Raw genomic sequence first — 18,154 nt, forward strand, 5'->3', positions numbered from 1 at the left:
TCCTACATCTCATGGAGGAATTTGGTGCTTCCAGGTGACTTCAAGGGGAGCTTTGCAGCCTATCTGCTAAATGCCACATACTCGGCATTCTTACAGAAATCAAAAAAGCACTAACAAAACATCCCTTGTGCAAAGTTTCTCCCAGCACTATATTAACAAGCCCCCCAAAGCTCTCCCAGTCCTCCTTCAAGTGATGTGGGCTACTCACAGAAGACCTGAAGGAACACCAGGATTGCCTCAGCTCCAGTCTAGGTGTCTCCCCAAAGACCAGGGCCCATCTCTATAGTAGGGGGGAAATCTCCCAAACGCCCAGGGTCTGCTTAACTACCAGTGACTTTGAGGTGCATAGTTAGAGGCCTGCTGGTCATATTAACTCCATGTGTCCATTACCTACAAGCCAAATGGGATAGCTGAATTGGTGCCGTCACAATTAGCCACACTCACGGAATCCCCTCATTACTTTCGGTTCCATGTTTTCTCACTTTCAAATGTAGTGCTGCATCTCAAGCAGGACAGGGATGGGTGGGAAGTGACCAGAAGGCAGTATCAGCTGCCTTGATGCTCACCTGATAGATGACAAATCATATGCCCTCTTACATGCATAAGGATGTGCCCAAAAGTAATTTACTGACTCATTTGAAACAGCCCAGTTTCTTCGTGCTCATCATCAGGAGATAAATACTAGGGGTTAGATACAAAGTGCTGTGAGTCGAATTAAGCTCACAAAGCAGGACTTTCCTGCCTCCTCACACTCCATATTGCAGCTCTTTTGGTTCCTGGGGGGCTGGGGGACCCTCACAAACACAGAGGAGAAATAGGGCTCTGCTGCAAAGGGCAGGAGGAATTTAAAAAATGTCCCACTGCTCCACCAGTGGAGCTTCACTAGCATGTGCAGTTGTGCTGGTGAAGTAGTGGTTTAGGATCCCATCCTAGCGCCACATTTCCCCCCATCTATCATTAGTTACCAAACATTCTTGTATTACTCATTATGATTTTGCCTTCAGAATAAAAACTCCTATAAGCGTTGCGCAGCTTGTTAATAGCCAGCAGGTGGGGCTGTTTCTCCAGAAAAAGAACAACAGGGCAGGGATGCCTGCAGTCCGACCCGGGCTGCGAAGAAGTGGGAGGAAATGCTTATTTTGGAGATTGCCCGAAGGCCCAGAAAGTAATTATTTCTCGGCTCCTAATTACTCAGTTGCAGATCATCTTTTGTGCTGTTGCCAGCAAAGTACATTCCCCCCTGATGCTTAAAAACAATGGGATTTTTCTATTTTTGACCAAATCTATGAGGTCTTGCAAAGAGCAGCTGCACAGATATGAAGCAGAAATGTGGGCTCAGAGCTCCCAGATAAGTTGGCTCTTTGTATTTTCTTAACAATGATAGTGTGATTCCAAAAACGAGGCTCGCTTTCGGACTCCTTGGCCTTCAACACCACTGGCATGTTAATTTAACAGCAAGATAACTGTTGCATTCGGTGGAATGTACTTGTATGAGCAGTGGATATTCAATAAACAGTGCCCATGTGGTCAGCAATGAAGACTAACGTGCTTTGCTTTCCCACTGCAAGCCCCAACAGCTATTTCCAAAACAACAGGTAAACTTGACTTTAAACTTCATAGGTCCCTGATGCCTACACCTTAATTGACCATTGTAACAGTGGGCTGGATCCAGGCTAAATGTTCTGCTAATGAAAGGGAAGGTGCCAGTTAGAATAATAGAATCATAGGGTTGGAAGGGGCCATACAAGCCGTCTAGTCCCACCCTCTGCGCAGTGCAGGATCAGCCTAAAGCATTCAGGATCAGCATCTGTCCAGTTGCTGCTTGAAGACGGCCAGTGAGGGTGAGTTCTCTTTCTGACACAGACCTCTGATTTGCTACTCATGCTGTTCCTCAGGGTCTCCCTTCCCCCAGGAGCAGCGTATTGAGGAGACAGTGGAGCTGGAGCAGAAGGGTGTGGAGGCAGGATAGTTCTGTTTCACTGCCAGCAGAACCTTCCATGAGGAACAAATTTAGTCTGGATCCAACCCAACATGGGGAACTGAGGTGCTGGTCTTCTAGCATATGACTAGGTTCTGGTCTCATTCATTCGGAGCATGAGATCACTTACCCGGTAATCGCTGGAAGTGACATAGAAGATGGGCAGGAATGCTAGCCATATGATGCACGTGGTATACATGGTGAACCCGATGAATTTAGCCTCGTTGAAGTTTTCAGGACATTTCCTGGTCTTGAAGGCATAGACTGTACACAAGACGATCAAGAGGACATTGTAGGTGAGTGAAATTAGCATACTTGAGTCTCGGTTGCTGCACTTGAGGATGACAATATACCTTTTGTCAGGCTCTGTCTCCTTGCGTGTTCCTGGAGTCTCCACCAAGAGCCAAATGATGACAATAATGAGCTGGCAGGAAATAAGAGCCAGACAGATGACCACTTGTGAGGTGGGGCTTATGAACCGTGGCCGCTGCACACCCTCTTTCACCCCACTGAAGATCCGAGCAATTCTGTTTGTCTTGGTCAACAGGGCAGAGTAGCAGACGGCAAAGGATGTGCCAAGCCCCAGCCGCCGCAAGGTGCAAACCGCCGTGGAGGGCTTGGCAATGAAGATGAATGTCATGCTGTAGCACATCAACACTCCAGTAAGAAGGATGTAGCAGAGCTCACGACCAGAGGCTTTCACAATGGGAGTGTCATTATTTTTAACAAAGACCCCAAAAACAAACAGAGTGGAGATGAAACCTAGGCAAGAAATGGTGACTGGTCCGATAGCCCAGACATCCTTCCAGCGGATGTACTCTTGGGGTAGCTCATAGCATCCGTTTAATGTCTCGTTGGGCCAGTAGCCAAGGCCACAGTCCCTGCAAGAGAATTCATCCAGAAGATATTCATAGGGCTGGCATGGAATGCATATCCAGCAGCACATGTCCCCTGGCTGCATGCTTTTCATTTCATTCTTCTTGCAGGGGTCACTGCACTGGGAAACAGGAATTGAGGTCTTCACCCATGGGATGAGGGAGGTGTTTAGGGTGAGCCCTTCTGCCCAGTAACCCACTTTTTGATAGCGATACCTCCCGTTAACTTTGTGGTAGTTGAAGATGTTGTAACGGCCAATCCCGTCCCCACAGCGGTCAAATCGCACAGTACTTTTGGTGTCTAATCGTGGTCGAAATGGAGCTGTGGAATAGGAAAATCTAATGCAAATTATACAAAAAACTGAATTGTTATGAAACTGGATTTCCACATTTAATTAAATCCAGTTCTGTATGCACCTGTTACTCTTCTTCTTAGGGTATGTCTTCAAATAATTAACTACCCAGACACTTGGACATTGATCAACTTTTGTTTCTTAGCATTGACAAAAATGTTTCAGTCATACAAATATTTCAGCAGAAAATGTGGCTTCAGTAGAACACATGTATGTATGTATGTATGTATGTATGTATGTATGTATGTATGTATGTATGTATGTATGTATTTATTTATTTATTTATTTATTTATTTATTTATTTAATTTGGTGATTTATATACCACCTCTCTTAGATGTACCATCTCAGGAGGATTTAAACAAATATTTGATTTTCAAAAATATTAATCAATTCAAAATATTTAAGTCTATATTTTCAGAAATGAATGAAAGGCAAATGTTGTTAATTATCTCTTTGGACCATATGATTTCCATTCTAAACACCCTCAACTTTTGTAATATCATGCCTTATCCTGAATGTATTTTTCATATTCTCATCTATGTACTGGTTCTAATACCACAGAATACATCCTCCCAGAGAAGTACATGGATGTGTTTTGCTGGCATGTCCTCAGCAAGCATGTAAAGACCCTCAGGCTTCTCACAGCAGCAATGAGTGAGCCTGTTCACCCTTGCAATGGCAGATTAATGTCTGTATGGAAGTTCATTCTGACTATTCTCAAAGGCATGTACCCCACAGTCCATTTCCACTCATGTAAAGGTCATTATGTTGGCAGATAGAAAGCTTCTGTGCACAGAACATTTCATGGTATCCAATGGCCTATTTCCAGTTGTTTGACACATAGCATAGAATGTTAGTTCAAATATAAGATTCTGTAATACATTTAATTTATAATTTAATATTGCTGTCAAAGAATGAATTTTCAGGTTGGGATATGGCAAGCATTCACAATTATGCAAGAATTTGCCATGTCAGGTGCTAACACTAGCACAATGACCTTCGCATTAACAGAAAAGCACTGCTCACTCAGGGTTTTGTTGGTTTTGTTGGGGTTTTATTGTGATGGAAATTTTATGTTGTAACCCGCCATGAGCCAGGTGCCCAAGTCTATAGAATTTGTCCCTTGGCAACAGAAAATAGATCATATACATACACACACACACACACACACACACACACATATATGATCTATTTTCTGTTGTATATGTATATGTATATAGGTATATGTAAATGTATATGTATATGTGTGTGTGTGTGTTTGTGTGTGTATGATCTATTTTCTGTTGGCAAGGGACGAATTCTATAGACTTGGACACCTGTGTCACTTATGTGCCTACAGTCAACATGCAGGTTGTATTCAAAAGTATACCATTCATTAAATGCCGGTTACTTCCTTAAGTTCTATTGCCACATTTCATAAGATAATGTATACATGTGTTATAGCTTCTGACTTCAGCAGTGAAAACCATAGCAATTCATTCAAATAAATACATTTTTCTGGGAGCGAATCCCAGTCATCATCATAAATAATAATTCACATATTAATCAATCAGATTTAACATTTCCCTCCCAACATATTTCATGTACCTCCATTTCAGAAAGCAGAAAATACAGGATAATATTTTCAGCCATCACTCATATTCTTTACTTCAAGTCCTCAAATTCTATGCCCATAATAAAGTAGGATGTTTTAAAATCTTACTTTTTATTGTCATCCCTACATCTTTTTTTTAAGTGATGGGAGTGCACCATTGGGAATGAGTTTAACCCGTCTGCACAGAAGATTCAGTTCACTGTTCACAGAGCACCCCAAGGGTCACGACCCACTGAAACTGACCATTTTAAAATACCATAGAGTCTAATGAGAGAGATTTTAGCATTTAACTTCCATTCAAATAGGTGGGACTTGAAAGTGCCTACTTCTCTTTCACCTTCTAAAAGTAGCTACTAGAAAGATGGAAGTGTCATGACTGGCCCAACTCCATGGGATGGGGAAGTGATTGCTGTATTTCTCTAACAATTGTGGGCCTTCAGATTTGGAAGGTATACCAAGAAAAAGGCTGGTGTTAGTCCATGAAAAGTCATGAGAGCATTAGAGGTGACATCCAGAACCAGGCACACATTCATGGTTGAGTCAGCCAGAGGACAATTTAATCTTCTCAGTGACAAATGATAAAGTCTGCAGTTCTTAGTCTGATGAAGAGTGCTTGCACTCGAGAGCTCACACCTCGAATAAATCTTTGTTGGTCTTAAAGGTGCTACTGCACTCTGATTTGATCACACCCTACTGTTTGTAACTGTGCTTAGGATTTCTCTCTTAATTACTTTAGATCAGCCTTTCTCAACTTTTTTACTGTTGAGAAACCCCTGAAACATTCTTCAGGCTTCGAGAAACCTCTATCCATCTTTCCATCTATCCATCGATCCATCGATCCATCTATCCATCTATCTATCCATCCATCCATCCGGGAAATCCTTCCAGGCCAACAAGAAACCCCAGGGTTTCATGAAAGCCTGCTTTAGATAGTGCCTGAACAAATTCATAAGCAGAAGATTGGAGGTGGAAAGATATGAAATTGAGGATCTGAATATCATTGGGCTCCAAAAAACGAGCCTGTGGATTCTCCTCCATAATCTACAGCTGGGAAATGAATTAGATATGTTTAGGTTTCTTACAATAAAATCCCTTTCCTGCTTCAGAAGGGCTTTTCTTATATCGACACGATCTTCACTGCAACATAAAAACTGAATAAATGGAAGGAAAATTATGGCTAGTCAGATCTCTAGGCATGCTTCGCATAGCAGAACTATAGTTCACTATCTGAGCAGTTTCTTAAAAATGCGGGACGTGATTGAGACTAGCTATTGAATAGGAGGCAATTCAGCAGATTAATGGGCATGCTGGAAAAGCTTGCCTGTAGGAAACTCTTAGCTGATCACAGCTATAGGTGCATGTACCCAGCATGGAAAATATATCTCCCTGATTAACATGAGAAGTAATCTTGAGACCTCACAGACTGCTTTAGAATTAGACTCCTTTCTCCTGCTGTTCCTTCTCTACTGTATAGCAAGTCCTTGATTCCCACAGCACAAATTGTCTTACCATCAAATGTTACATTGAGCATGAACTCCTTGTAGAACCTTTTGCCATTCACCGGCTTCATGGAATCACAGAGCTTGGTAGCGTTGGGGCATAGTGCCTGGTACATGTTATGAAGAGCATGGGCCATAGCATAGACTGCATTGACTACAAACATGATCTTGGATTCCTGCTCAAACTTGCCTGTCTTCAGAGAATGACGGCTGCAGTTCTGGTTGTGAAAACTGCACTGGAACTTATGTTCCCAGAACTCCCGGAACCAAGGGTTTCTGCTGTTGTTGTAGGGGTCGAGGTTCCGAAAGTACACAGCAAATTCCTGTATTGGGTAGGATGCCAGTTCAATAGTGATAGCTCCTTCAGCTATAGATTCACTGCCAGCCACCACGCTCTCGAGGGCACCCCAGCCATCACTGGCCACCCATGTGAAGGACACATTGATCCTGTGGGCAGCTGCCAACAGCTCCCGAGCATCTTCACTCCGGGTGAACAGAACCACCACCCTAGCACTGGGCTTCTGCAGCAGTGCCTTGATCACCCCGTCAAAAGTATTCTTGTTCATGGAGCGCCCCACTTTCTCCGAGGTGGCGATGCAAATGTTGCGGGCTCGAGCTTGCAACTCAAAAGCTTCAATGCCCGTTTCGCCATAGTCACCTTCTGAGGCCACTGTGGAGACATAGGTCCAGTTGAAGAAGCGGAGGATCTCAGACATAGCCTTGGCTTGGAAGAAGTCTGGGGGGACAGTGCGGGCAAAGTAATCGTAGCGAGATTTGTCGCTGAGTTTGGCACTGGTGGAGGCATAGCTGATCTGAGGGATCTGGAACAGTCGCAGGAGGTTGGCCACCTGAGGGGAGAAAAAGGGTCTTGTTCAGCAACAGCAATATGGTGCAGAGAAGAAGAGGTAAGGGGGACAGTTCTATGTATTAAGGTTTTCTCCATCTCTTCCTGCAAGCCCCTGAGGGTAGCAGTATTGTTCTCCCTATTTTGCCCTCATAACAAATCTGTGAGTTAGATGAGGCTGAGACTGAATGACAGGCCCAGATTCACCCAGTGAGTCTCACAAATGTGGATACTTTATTTAACCCGTACCTCCTAGCCATGTGCTATGCTACATTGGCTCTCTATTCCAAGCACTATCAAGATGAGAATGTTCTATTTAAATGTATTGTCCAAGCGGATCCTGTTCGCCTAAAGGTAAAGGTATCCCCTGTGCAAGCGCCGGGTCATGCCTGACCCTTGGGCTGACGCCCTCTAGCATTTTCATGGCAGACTCAATACGGGGTGGTTTGCCAGTGCCTTCCCCAGTCATTACCGTTTACCCCCCAGCAAGCTGGGTACTCATTTTACCGACCTCGGAAGGATGGAAGGCTGAGTCAACCTTGAGCCGGCTGCTGGGATTGAACTCCCAGCCTCGTGGGCAGAGCTTTCAGACTGCATGTCTGCTGCCTTGCCACTCTGTGCCACAAGAGGCTCTTGGCCTACCCTTCTCTAAATCCTAAGTGAAACAATTCTCCTCTAAGGTTTGATTCAGAATAAATCATGGTTAGGCATCTTAACTATAGCTTTGAACTGGTAATCCTTAGTCTACATTGGCTAATCAGAATTAGAAATCATGGTTAAAGTGGTGGAATTATAGTAACTATGGTTTGGCAAGATATTTGAATGGTAATGGGGAGGGATGGGATTTTTAGCCGTCATGTTAGTAGATTGATGTTTTAATGGGAATTTTAATGGGGTTAGTTGTTGTGACCTGCCTCGAGCCTGTCGGGAGAGGCGGGAAATAAATCTAAAAAATAAAATAATAATAAAAAAAATAATAATAGTACCTGTACTATGGACATTGCTCTGTTCCAATAGCAGCATGCGTTTTGCATTTTCATCAGGAGAGCGGGCGGTCCCACCTCCCATTAGGCCTCTCCCCCTTTTTCTGTCTTGTACAATAACGCACTTGTGCCATAATGCAATAAAAATTTTAAAATGAATCCCCCCATCCCTCGATTCCTGTGGCACTCAAATCAGTGGGTGGGATTGACATGTTATCACTTGAGACAGGAAAGGAAGAGGAAGCAACCTTGAATCCTGAGCTTCCTCATTGGATAACTGTGAATTGCCTTCCAAAGAGAGGGGGAGAAATCATGGTTTCTGCCATATGGCAAACAGGGATTGCATTTGGATCTGCTCCTTAAGAGCCCAATTTTTGTGTAAAAGTTTTGTTCCTTGTGGAAGGCCACTGTAGTATCTTTCAGTACTGCAGAAACAGCCAAGGATCAGAATCTCTCCCGCTCTGACTGTATGCATTTATCTTGTTCTTACTGCAGTGTTTTCTACTTTCGTAATTTCATTTGTGTGCTTTTAGTGACATATCGTGTCTGGTGCCTTTCTTCATTGTCACTACTTTGTAGTCCAATTGCATTAATTGTTGGCTGTCTCATGCTATTGGATTGCCTTGTTTTACACTGCATAATCTACCTTCGGTTTCTAAGAAAAGTGGATTATAAAAAGGTATAGGTAAAGGTATCCCCTGTGCAAGCACCGGGTCATGTCCGACCCTTGGGGTGACGCCCTCTAGCGTTTTCATGGCAGACTCAATACGGGGTGGTTTGCCAGTGCCTTCCCCAGTCATTACTGTTTACCCCCCCAGCAAGCTGGGTACTCATTTTACCGACCTCGGAAGGATGGAAGGCTGAGTCAACCTTGAGCCGGCTGCTGGGATTGAACTCCCAGCCTCATGGGCAGAGCTTCAGACTGCATGTCTGCTGCCTCACCACTCTGTGCCCCAAGAGGCCCTTAAGTGGATCATAGTTTGCCTCTTGTACATTTGGAAACTCAAACTGTGGCTCGACCTCTGAACTAGGGCTAGCACAAACCATGAACTGAATTGAGCCTAAATTCTAAACAAAAGTGCACAGGTCATAAGTCTTTAACATATCTTGCTTCATGAGAAACCGTAGAAAGGCTGAGCAAGGGACAGGAACTCTACTCCCTGGTGGCTCTGCCTAAGCTAGCAGCTGAATCGTCAGCAGACACTTTTCAATTTTTTCTTTCTGATTATGAGAATGGGACAATTGTTAAAAAATGTCTATCTGTCAAGATGTAGAGGCATGCCCAGTACTCTGTGATGCGACTGTGAACTCTGAAAAGCCCACATGGACAGGCAGCCTGGCAATCGGATATTCAAACCATAGGATTGAGGTTCTTTGCTGTTGAAAGTGAATTCCTAATTGGATGCATAACCCATTTCACTGTCTTATAAAGGGAATTAGGTTAACAAATAGCACGGCTGGCGTCATTTGGGCTTGCTTGCCTGAGTGAGTGATTTGCACAGCGCTTTAATGCCTCGCTGAAGTTCCCGTGACTTGCACCTGAGCTGTATTGTCTGAAAGGAAACCTCTGAACATTTTGGCTGAGCCGTCACTGTGCAGATTTCATTTCAAAGAGGGGCATGCTGCTCCCCTTCTTCAGCTTGCTCTGACCTAAAATTAGAGCAGACAGAAATCTTCCACAGTGTTGCTGTTCCGAGTGGAAAGAGCTGACACAAAGTTGCAGTGCTTGACATAGCACAACTGACCAGCTCTTATTATCTTTAACCGCTCCTAGTAGAGCAGAATAAATAAAGCAGTAAGGGCCCCGAGGGCGGGCCCTGTCCAGGATGAGGAAGGGTGCCGATAGGCCCCTTCCCCTGGACTGACAAGTGGAGGGCCCAATCGGGAGGTGTGAACCAATTGGGAGGCGCAAAGCGCCTCCCAACCCGCCCCACCCCCCACAAGGCCTAACCTTCGTTCCACGGCAGCCATTCCTGTGCTGGCCGCCGAGAGCGAAAGTAGGCCTCTGGCCCCCGCCATCTACCCGTTAACGGGTCCCCAGACCTCAGGGACGCTGCTGGATGGCTCGCTGAGTCACCCAGTGCCCTCCCCAGGGCCTGGGGAGCATTTTTGATGGCTGAGGGGAGGAAAAACACTCCCCAGGCCCAAGGGAGGGCAATCCGCGGCTCGCTGAATGCCCTCCCAAGGGTCTGGGGAGCGTTTTTGCATTGGGGGAGGAAACCCACTCCCCAGGCCCCGTGGCGGACGCCAATCGTCCTCCCCGGCCTTCGGGAGTGCTTTCCCTCCCCCCAACCCCATGCCCCAGGTTCCCCCTTTCCCTTTGGGAGGTGGTTCTGACTCCCCAAGCCCCTGGGAGCCAGGTCACCAGCTCTCAGAGCCAGTCCTGGCCCTCCCTGGGTCCTGGGGAGCATTCTACCCAGTGGAGGGGAAGTTCAGGGGGGGGACCAGCCTTTCCCAACCGCCCACACAGCGCTGCCACGGCGGTTGTGGATGGCTAGCACCTGCTGTATTATTTTTACAGCAGGCTTTATTACTAGTACATTAAGAAAACTACAGCAGGCAGACTGAAGCGTGTGGAAGACAATCAAAGTGTTGTCTAAGAGTGACAGGACAATTCCTTGTTGCAGCATTCAGTCCATGGGCAGAAAAGAAAATGCCCTGGATTTGTAGGAGTCCACAATGCAGCTGACATTGGCACATGCTCTGCAGACACCATAAATCTAAGCAAGATAGAACAGGATAGCCTGTGGTGTAGGAATGACCTACATTATCTTCACAGGCCATCCAAATTAACCCCACACTGAGACGAACAGGGTATTTAATGGAGGCTATTATTACAGGCTTCTTGCAGTCTCATTCAAACAGATGTGAGCTCAGACAGTTGGATGACATTTGGGGGAAATTTTGCTGCCGTTCTAACAGCTGAAATCCTGGAGTTTAACCCAGGTCAAATCAATAGGCACTTAGCCACAGACCTCAGTGGGATGGGGATTACACTTCCAAACTGGCAAGCGAATGGCAGTAGCCTCATGACACCATAGTATCTTTTGACTTATATCTGGTTCTTTAACTGGACTAAATGACACCCAGCTTCCACAGTAGACAAGCAAACCAAGATCTGTTTTGTTCTGGAGTCGCCGGTCTGCAATGGGCACTTGTCTTTGTTGCTGGAAGCAATTCTGAGTTTTACTGTCTGGATCTAGATTTGTAAAATCCTCTTGCTTAGCAAACAGATGAGCCTCAAGACTGATCAACATAAACAGTCACGCTTCTAATCCCGACTGCACAGGCATAAATGTAAATGTGTTCATAAAGCATTCTGTGGACTGTCTTCCTGGCTATTTGCACGTATAATTGGCACAAATGTCCATAACATTTACAGGTGCTGTCCAAAGAAAGCGTGCTGTCTAAAACAAACTAAATATTGATGGAAATTTGACAACCCAATTAGAATGCCGGTTAAGTAGTCAGCTTGAATTTTTTCTATGGCAGGCACACCACTGAGGGAGGGCATCTCCCCCCACCCCATTTGTTTTTTCCATGTGTATTATGAAATCTTCTTTCAAATTCAACCATAAATTCAGCTAAGAACAAGCTTTTGAACTTTGCTGTGACTCTTTCCTGTGAAATCTTTCCCTCGCATTCACTGATGCCTGAAATATGGAACACTACAAAAATACCTAGCAAATCTTCCCCCCGCCCCATTCCAGGTCACATGCAGCACATTAACTATGTATATTGTAGATTTCTAAATACCTAAATTCCTCTCCCTATCTTGATGGCAGAGAAAAGTTGCCAAACCAGCAAAGGGTTGCCCACCATTGAGTGGGCTGCAGGACAGCCAACCAGGCTCCATGCCCCAGGCTGGGTTGTAGTGGTGAAGAAATTAAATCTGACCAGCCTGTAAGGAATAAGTGATCGGGCATGAAAGCCGTGTATAGCCTTTGAGAAGGCTACAATACTTATGAATAATTTTGATTAATGGTATGTTCTCAATAGGTTCTATAGTGCATATGTGATGAAGAAATTAACTAATGAAAATTTGAACTGAATCCCTTCTTTAATAATTCATGATTTAGCAGATAATCTAATTGTCAGGGGTGTCTTCCAACCAGAATATCTAGCACGTGTTCCAGCCAAAAATAGCTGTTCCCACATAGAGCACATCCAATTTCCAGAAAAGAAGAGTTGGTTTTTATACCTCACTTTTCATTACCTGAAGGAGTCTTAAAGTGCCTTATAATTGATCCTTCCTCTCCCCACAACAGGTAGATGAGGCTGAAAGAGCTCTAAGAGTACTGTGACTAGCCCAAGGTCACCCAGCTGGCTGCATGTGGAGGAGCAGGGAATCAAACCCAGTTCTCCAGATTAGAGACGGCCACTCTTAACCACCACACCAAGTTTGCTCTCCCAAGTATTTGATCTTAAACACGTTTTGTTTTGGGTATATTCTCAGAGAAGCAACAGATTAGACTGTTCCCCCTCCCCCTTAAACTATGGCCTTCAGATTATCTATTCAGCTTGCCCTTTGCTTATCTCACCAGCGCACTTCCCAATTCTAGTACATTATAAGGACTAAATCACAACGTTTTCTTAAAAGTTCAGACCATAGTTGTAAAGGAACTGTAACACAACACAAACTGAGAGAGTTAAGGAAGAAAGAAGTCTAGCATGATGAGGATTGGGGTCCTCACAGAACAGGGACAGAAAAGGAGGACTTCCCAGACAGAAAGAGCAAATGCAAGTCCATAAACATTTGGGGGGGGGGGGTAGCTAGGAACACTTTAACATTCAGGACATTGCACCTTCCATGTTTCTCTTGCTATTAGGTACCTGTTGGTGATGTTTTCATTACAACAGCATCCAAAACTTTCTCCATGTACTCCTTTTTGGTTTGGCTTTTTGTTATGATAGTGACAATATTTAATGCGTACCCTGTGTGATGTTCCAGTTCAGCTGTCTAATATTCAGTCTCTTGTGTATCCCCACCACATAAAAGAGGTGTCCTATACCCTTACTTTATTTGAAGAACTAATGCCGATCTAGTGAATGTTTGAACCACTTATTGCATTTTGTTCTTGTCTCAATCATCACACTTTTAAGTTTATTTTTCTTCAGATTGTCATATTCCTCATATGTTTTTAAGAAATCAATAACATTACTGGTTAAAAATGCCTTGGTGAAAAGAAACGCAAAGCTATTAGCTCTACGCAGGAGAGATTTCTCAAAACAAGCCATAATGACCAAGGCCTGGGTTCTCTCTCTAGAGCATTAATGACCAATAGCTGAAACAGGTTGATCTGGGTCATAATTTCCCCCTGTCATTATTTCCCTTGTGGTCTGAAGCCATTCTCCTAGTTGTTATGAAGCTATATTTTATAGATTAATGGTGTGCTTTTATTCTTTAGGAACCATCCAGAAATAAACCCTTGCCCCACAGGAGTGCAGTGTAGTGATGCATGTCCTTCCAATGCAGCAAAGAGTGTAGGAGGAGAGGGTTTGGCCGTGCTGAAGCTCAGCCAATACAAAAGGACCCGTAAACCATCCTGGAAGCAGTCAAAGGCCAGATCCTACTAGGCTTCTGGATGATGGAGAAGCTTTAACCTGACAAACTCTCTCTGGCTGCGTGGATTTGAAGGACTGAGCCTCCGTATATTCTTTGCTCTGCCGGAGATCCTTCCAATAATCCTAGCAGAAGGGGCGGGGGGCTATCTCTTGTTCCCAGAAGGCATCTGCCAAGTAAACGCATCAGGATACTGCTGTGGCTTAGACTCCCATATTGGGAGGACTAAACAAACCAGGATATTGACAAGTTGGAATGTGTTCAGAGGAGGGCAACTAGGATTGTTGAAGGGCTGAAATCCAAGTCTGATGAGGAAAGGTTGAGGGAGTTGGGTCTGTGGAGGAGGGGTGACAGGATAGCTGTGTTTAACGACGTAAAAAGTAGACCTGTGGAAGACGGAGCCAACTTGTTTATTGCAGCTTTAGAGAGAAGGACAAGGCGTAATGGATTCAAATTACAGCAAAGGAGGTTCCATGTAATATCAGAAAACATTTTCTGGTGAGGGTCATTCATAGATGGAATTCGCTGCCCCCGAGGGTAGTGGAGTCTCCTTCACTGGAAGTTTATAGGAGAAGATTGGTGATTTTTAAGTCCCGAAGACTGTGGGGGGCTGGACTGAATGGCCCTCTGTGGCCTCTTCCAGTTCTGTGTGTGATCTGGATGACTCCAAGCAAGAACCCGGCCTTGGCACCTAGCTTTATGCTATGTTCAGTTCTCTCAGGCACATGCCTTTGTACATGACAGGAAACCAGGGCTTGTTTCAAACCAGGAATCCCTTATTGAAGGGAGGGCAGAGGATGGAGTGTGCACAAGAATAAAAAAGAGTTACACTGTCTCAGCTTAATTGGCTCTTTTTCTTTTCTTTCTTTCTTTTTTTTTGGGGAGGGGGGGTGATGCCTGAATTCAGCAGAGGTGGATTGGGAGGTACCTGGAGATTTTGGGGATGGAAGGAGCCCCAGGAGACTACAATGCTATAGACTCTGATCTCCAAAGCAGCCATTTTCTCCATTTTCTCTGCATCCTGGGGATCCTGAGAGCTCCTGTGACACTGGGCTTAGGTGCCTCTGTCCCTCACCTTCTTCTGTGCTGCTGTTGGATGGCTTTCAGCTGAGCAGCTCCTGCAGTGCACGTGGGGCCACGGGGCTCAGCCTGCCGTTTTGGCTTCCTTTTGGAATGTTATATAAATGATCTGAATGCAACCAGCCATGGTTGTGTCAGTAGAAGGAGCCATAGGTGAACTGAAATAAACTCTTCTAGGGACAATGGAATGATCTGCATAGCACAGATCCAGTCACAACATTATGTATGTCATATATCACCCAAGTTCTAAGAAATCAAGACGTTCCTCTGTTTGACTTGGCTTTTTGGTCTGCTGCTTTGTTCTGTCTGCCTTCAGTTTCCTCTGCAGTCCAGCACTCATGTGCCCAGAGCAAAGTTTTTTAATGCTGATAAAATTTGGACCATCAGTTACCTCTTTGTATTGACAAGGTAACAGGAACAAACCACTTCACAGATTATTCTGTTTCTGAGACAAGGCAAGGTAGAAATAAGGGGATTTTGTGGAATGCTGCCAGAAGGTACTGGGAAAAGCACCCCTCCCCCCCACACACATGCAAAATAATTGAGGATAGGACAAAACATGCTAGGTTAGTATTAGAAACAGAGCAGCAGCTAATTATATTTTGAAATAGAATCACATCAGAAAAAGCAGAATGATCACCATTACTACGGAGGCTGCCACATCATTCATGGCAGAGGCAGCATAAGGTGGAGTCCTGTCATTTGGGCAACATGCCAAAACTGCACACAAGCCATTCTTGTACATCTCAAGCTTTCCCACATGCCATGATGGGGGAAAGCTTCTCCTGTTGCCTTTCTGTCTGCCCTGCCAGTGGAGGAAGAAAATGCCAAGCTGAGAAGTCAAGCGAGCAACCAGCAAGTTAAAATATGCATCAGAGCGATGGATGGTCCTGCTGCAATCCACAGCTCAAATTGTCCACTCATTCCAGAAGCTCTGCAGTAATGCTCATTATCTTCAAAGGAGAGAAAAATCCTCACTAATGAGCTTGTTAAAAAGAAAGAGTACAAAAGAGGCAGGCTAGAGAAAGGCCCCGCAATCCAATAGGCTCCTCCAAGTCACACGCCAGAACACATTTCACAGCTCAGGATGTGTCAAAACCTTGCTGCATAATTAACATGCACAAAAAAACGTTTTAAGCAGAAAATTACATTCTGCCACTGCAATAAGGCACCAGGGACAGCAAATTACTCTCTAACGACTCCCTCCAGGCCCTGTCAAGGGCATTTGACCTTAAGCCTCATGTTTAGGCATAGGTGTGATGGGGAATGGGAACCATCTTTCACACCTGTCAGGCCTTATTTCTGAATGATTAGTGCGATGTTGTAATTCATAAATTCCACAAAGTGTCCTTTTAAAAGAATCCAAATAAAACTCAAGGCCATTTTAATTCCCTGGTAATAATGCAGCCATTCCTCTATTGTTAATGGACCATTGTTTATTTAACCACCATAATTACAATTGAGGTAGATAGTTTCAGTAACAGCTGGTGGAACAACGTGAAATCTTTTGTTCAAATGTAAAATGATCTGTTCAGGTAAAACGAGTTGTGAAATAGGATTTGTTTAGCAAAAAAGAGTTTTCTTTCTTGTCGTTACAGCTATTATGTCAGGGAAAGCTCCCATCAGGTGAATGAGTGCCTTTGGAGGAGGCAGATGTATTAGGCTGTACGTTCTGGAAAATGGGGGCCTATACCTTGAGATTATTGGTGATAACTAATTCAAGCTTGTGGATGATAGTGGGCATCACCGAAGGACCACAGCAACAAGATGCTGGAAGACTGATTAATGGATTTCTCCAGTGTTCTTTAAAGGGTAACAAATTGTAGTATCATGGGTTCAACTTTCCTCCAGCATGGTTTTGCTGATCCATGCCAACCTTTCTACTCTTCGGCATGTAGGAGATTCTGGAAGGCAGGGAGGGGGGGGGAGGATCTCATTCTGTTCATCTTTTGTTCCTTCCAAATCTAATAATGGACCTACGGAGATCAATCTTAATTGGCTATATAGCATGGGACCCTTACCTGGATAGCCCAGGCCAGCTTGATCTTATCAGATCTCAAAATCTAAGAGGGGCAGCCCTGGCTAGTAAATGGATGGAAGACCTGTAGAATACTAGGTTTGTGACACGGAGGCAGGCAATGGCAAACCACTTCTGAATGTCTCTTGCCTTGAAAACCCTACAAGGTCACCCTTCTGCAACACCACATTTCAAACAAATCAACTTTCTTCCAGTCAGCTTTCTTCATTGCCCAGCTTTCACACTCATATACAGCAATGGCAAATACTGTAGCATGAATTATCTTGATTGTAGTCACCAGTGACATATCCTTACTCTTAACTAATTCCTTTATGGCCATCCTTTCCATTCTCAGTCTTCTTCTGGTTTCTTGGTTGCAGTCTTCTTTTCAGTAGATGATGGAGCCAAGGAATAAAATATCTTGATCATTTTCTTCATTGCCAATCTTAAAGTCTTATAATTATTCAGTAGTCATTACTTTGTTCTTCTTGATATTGAGCTGCATCTCTGCTTTGGCACATTCTGTGTTAACCTTCAGAGGTTAATGTTTCGAGTCTTCCCTGTTTTCAGCCAGAAATGTGGTGTCACCTGCATATCTCAGATTGTTAATGTTCCTTCCAGTTTTCACTCCAGCTTAATCTAAATCTTTCCTTATGACGTATTCTGCATATAGATTGACAATGTGGCCAAAATTCTCGTTTATTAACCACTGTAGAAATCTGTTCATAGATCTCACACAACCATTGTTTTAATCTACTGCTTGTAAATACAAACAAATTTATGGTTAAAGTATTCCTTTTTTTTAAAAAAGTCTGAAATCTAACCAGGCTCCTCAGAGATAACTTTCTTTACTGTCTGCACTTTTTATGTGTTTCTGAGACCTAAAGGCTAAGTTATTCATTTCCGATCAGCATTAAAACGAGATAGTTCTCCCAGCTGTAGAAAAAAAATCTTGAAATCACACTGCTCAGATACAGAGCAATGCTCAAAGTTAAGGCATCATGGAACCCCATGAGACACATTCCCATAATACAGAGTAACTGCAACACAGGAAGCTGGTTAGCTGGGGAAGCCATTTTATGGGCTCAGACATATAGTCCTTAGTATTATGGTCACTAGAAATTCCTATGTCGATTGGTAGAATTGGATAGATTAGCCTTGAACCAGAAGGAATCTAATTATGTACATTAGAGGCAAGTGGGCTGTAATTCCCATGCAATTACTTTTTCGCGCTACAGAGAATTGCATTTCGCCCCAAATCTTAGAGCAACATGACATCACAAGGGAACAGGCCCAATAACAGGGAAGAGGAAATGCAAAGAGTGAGACTCTCAATAACCATGCTTCACCCGCTGTCACTTTTGCAC

The 18,154-nt window shown here is 44.1% G+C and overlaps 1 protein-coding gene across 3 annotated transcripts in view; it reads right to left on the reverse strand.

Annotated features, from left to right (window-relative positions):
• GRM2 (glutamate metabotropic receptor 2) overlaps positions 1-18,154 on the reverse strand; it is a 107,153-nt gene that overhangs the window by 16,926 nt on the left and 72,073 nt on the right. For all 3 annotated transcript variants that reach the window (XM_077325884.1, XM_077325885.1, XM_077325887.1), the window contains 2 exons: positions 6,311-7,148; positions 2,109-3,175 (listed from right to left, as the gene is read on the reverse strand). In XM_077325884.1, the coding sequence (XP_077181999.1) occupies positions 2,109-3,175; positions 6,311-7,148 (1,905 nt within the window). The remainder of the gene's footprint in view (positions 1-2,108; positions 3,176-6,310; positions 7,149-18,154) is intronic.

The sequence above is a fragment of the Paroedura picta genome, chromosome 3 (genome assembly GCF_049243985.1).
Source record: "Paroedura picta isolate Pp20150507F chromosome 3, Ppicta_v3.0, whole genome shotgun sequence".
Taxonomy (NCBI): Eukaryota; Metazoa; Chordata; class Lepidosauria; order Squamata; family Gekkonidae; genus Paroedura; species Paroedura picta.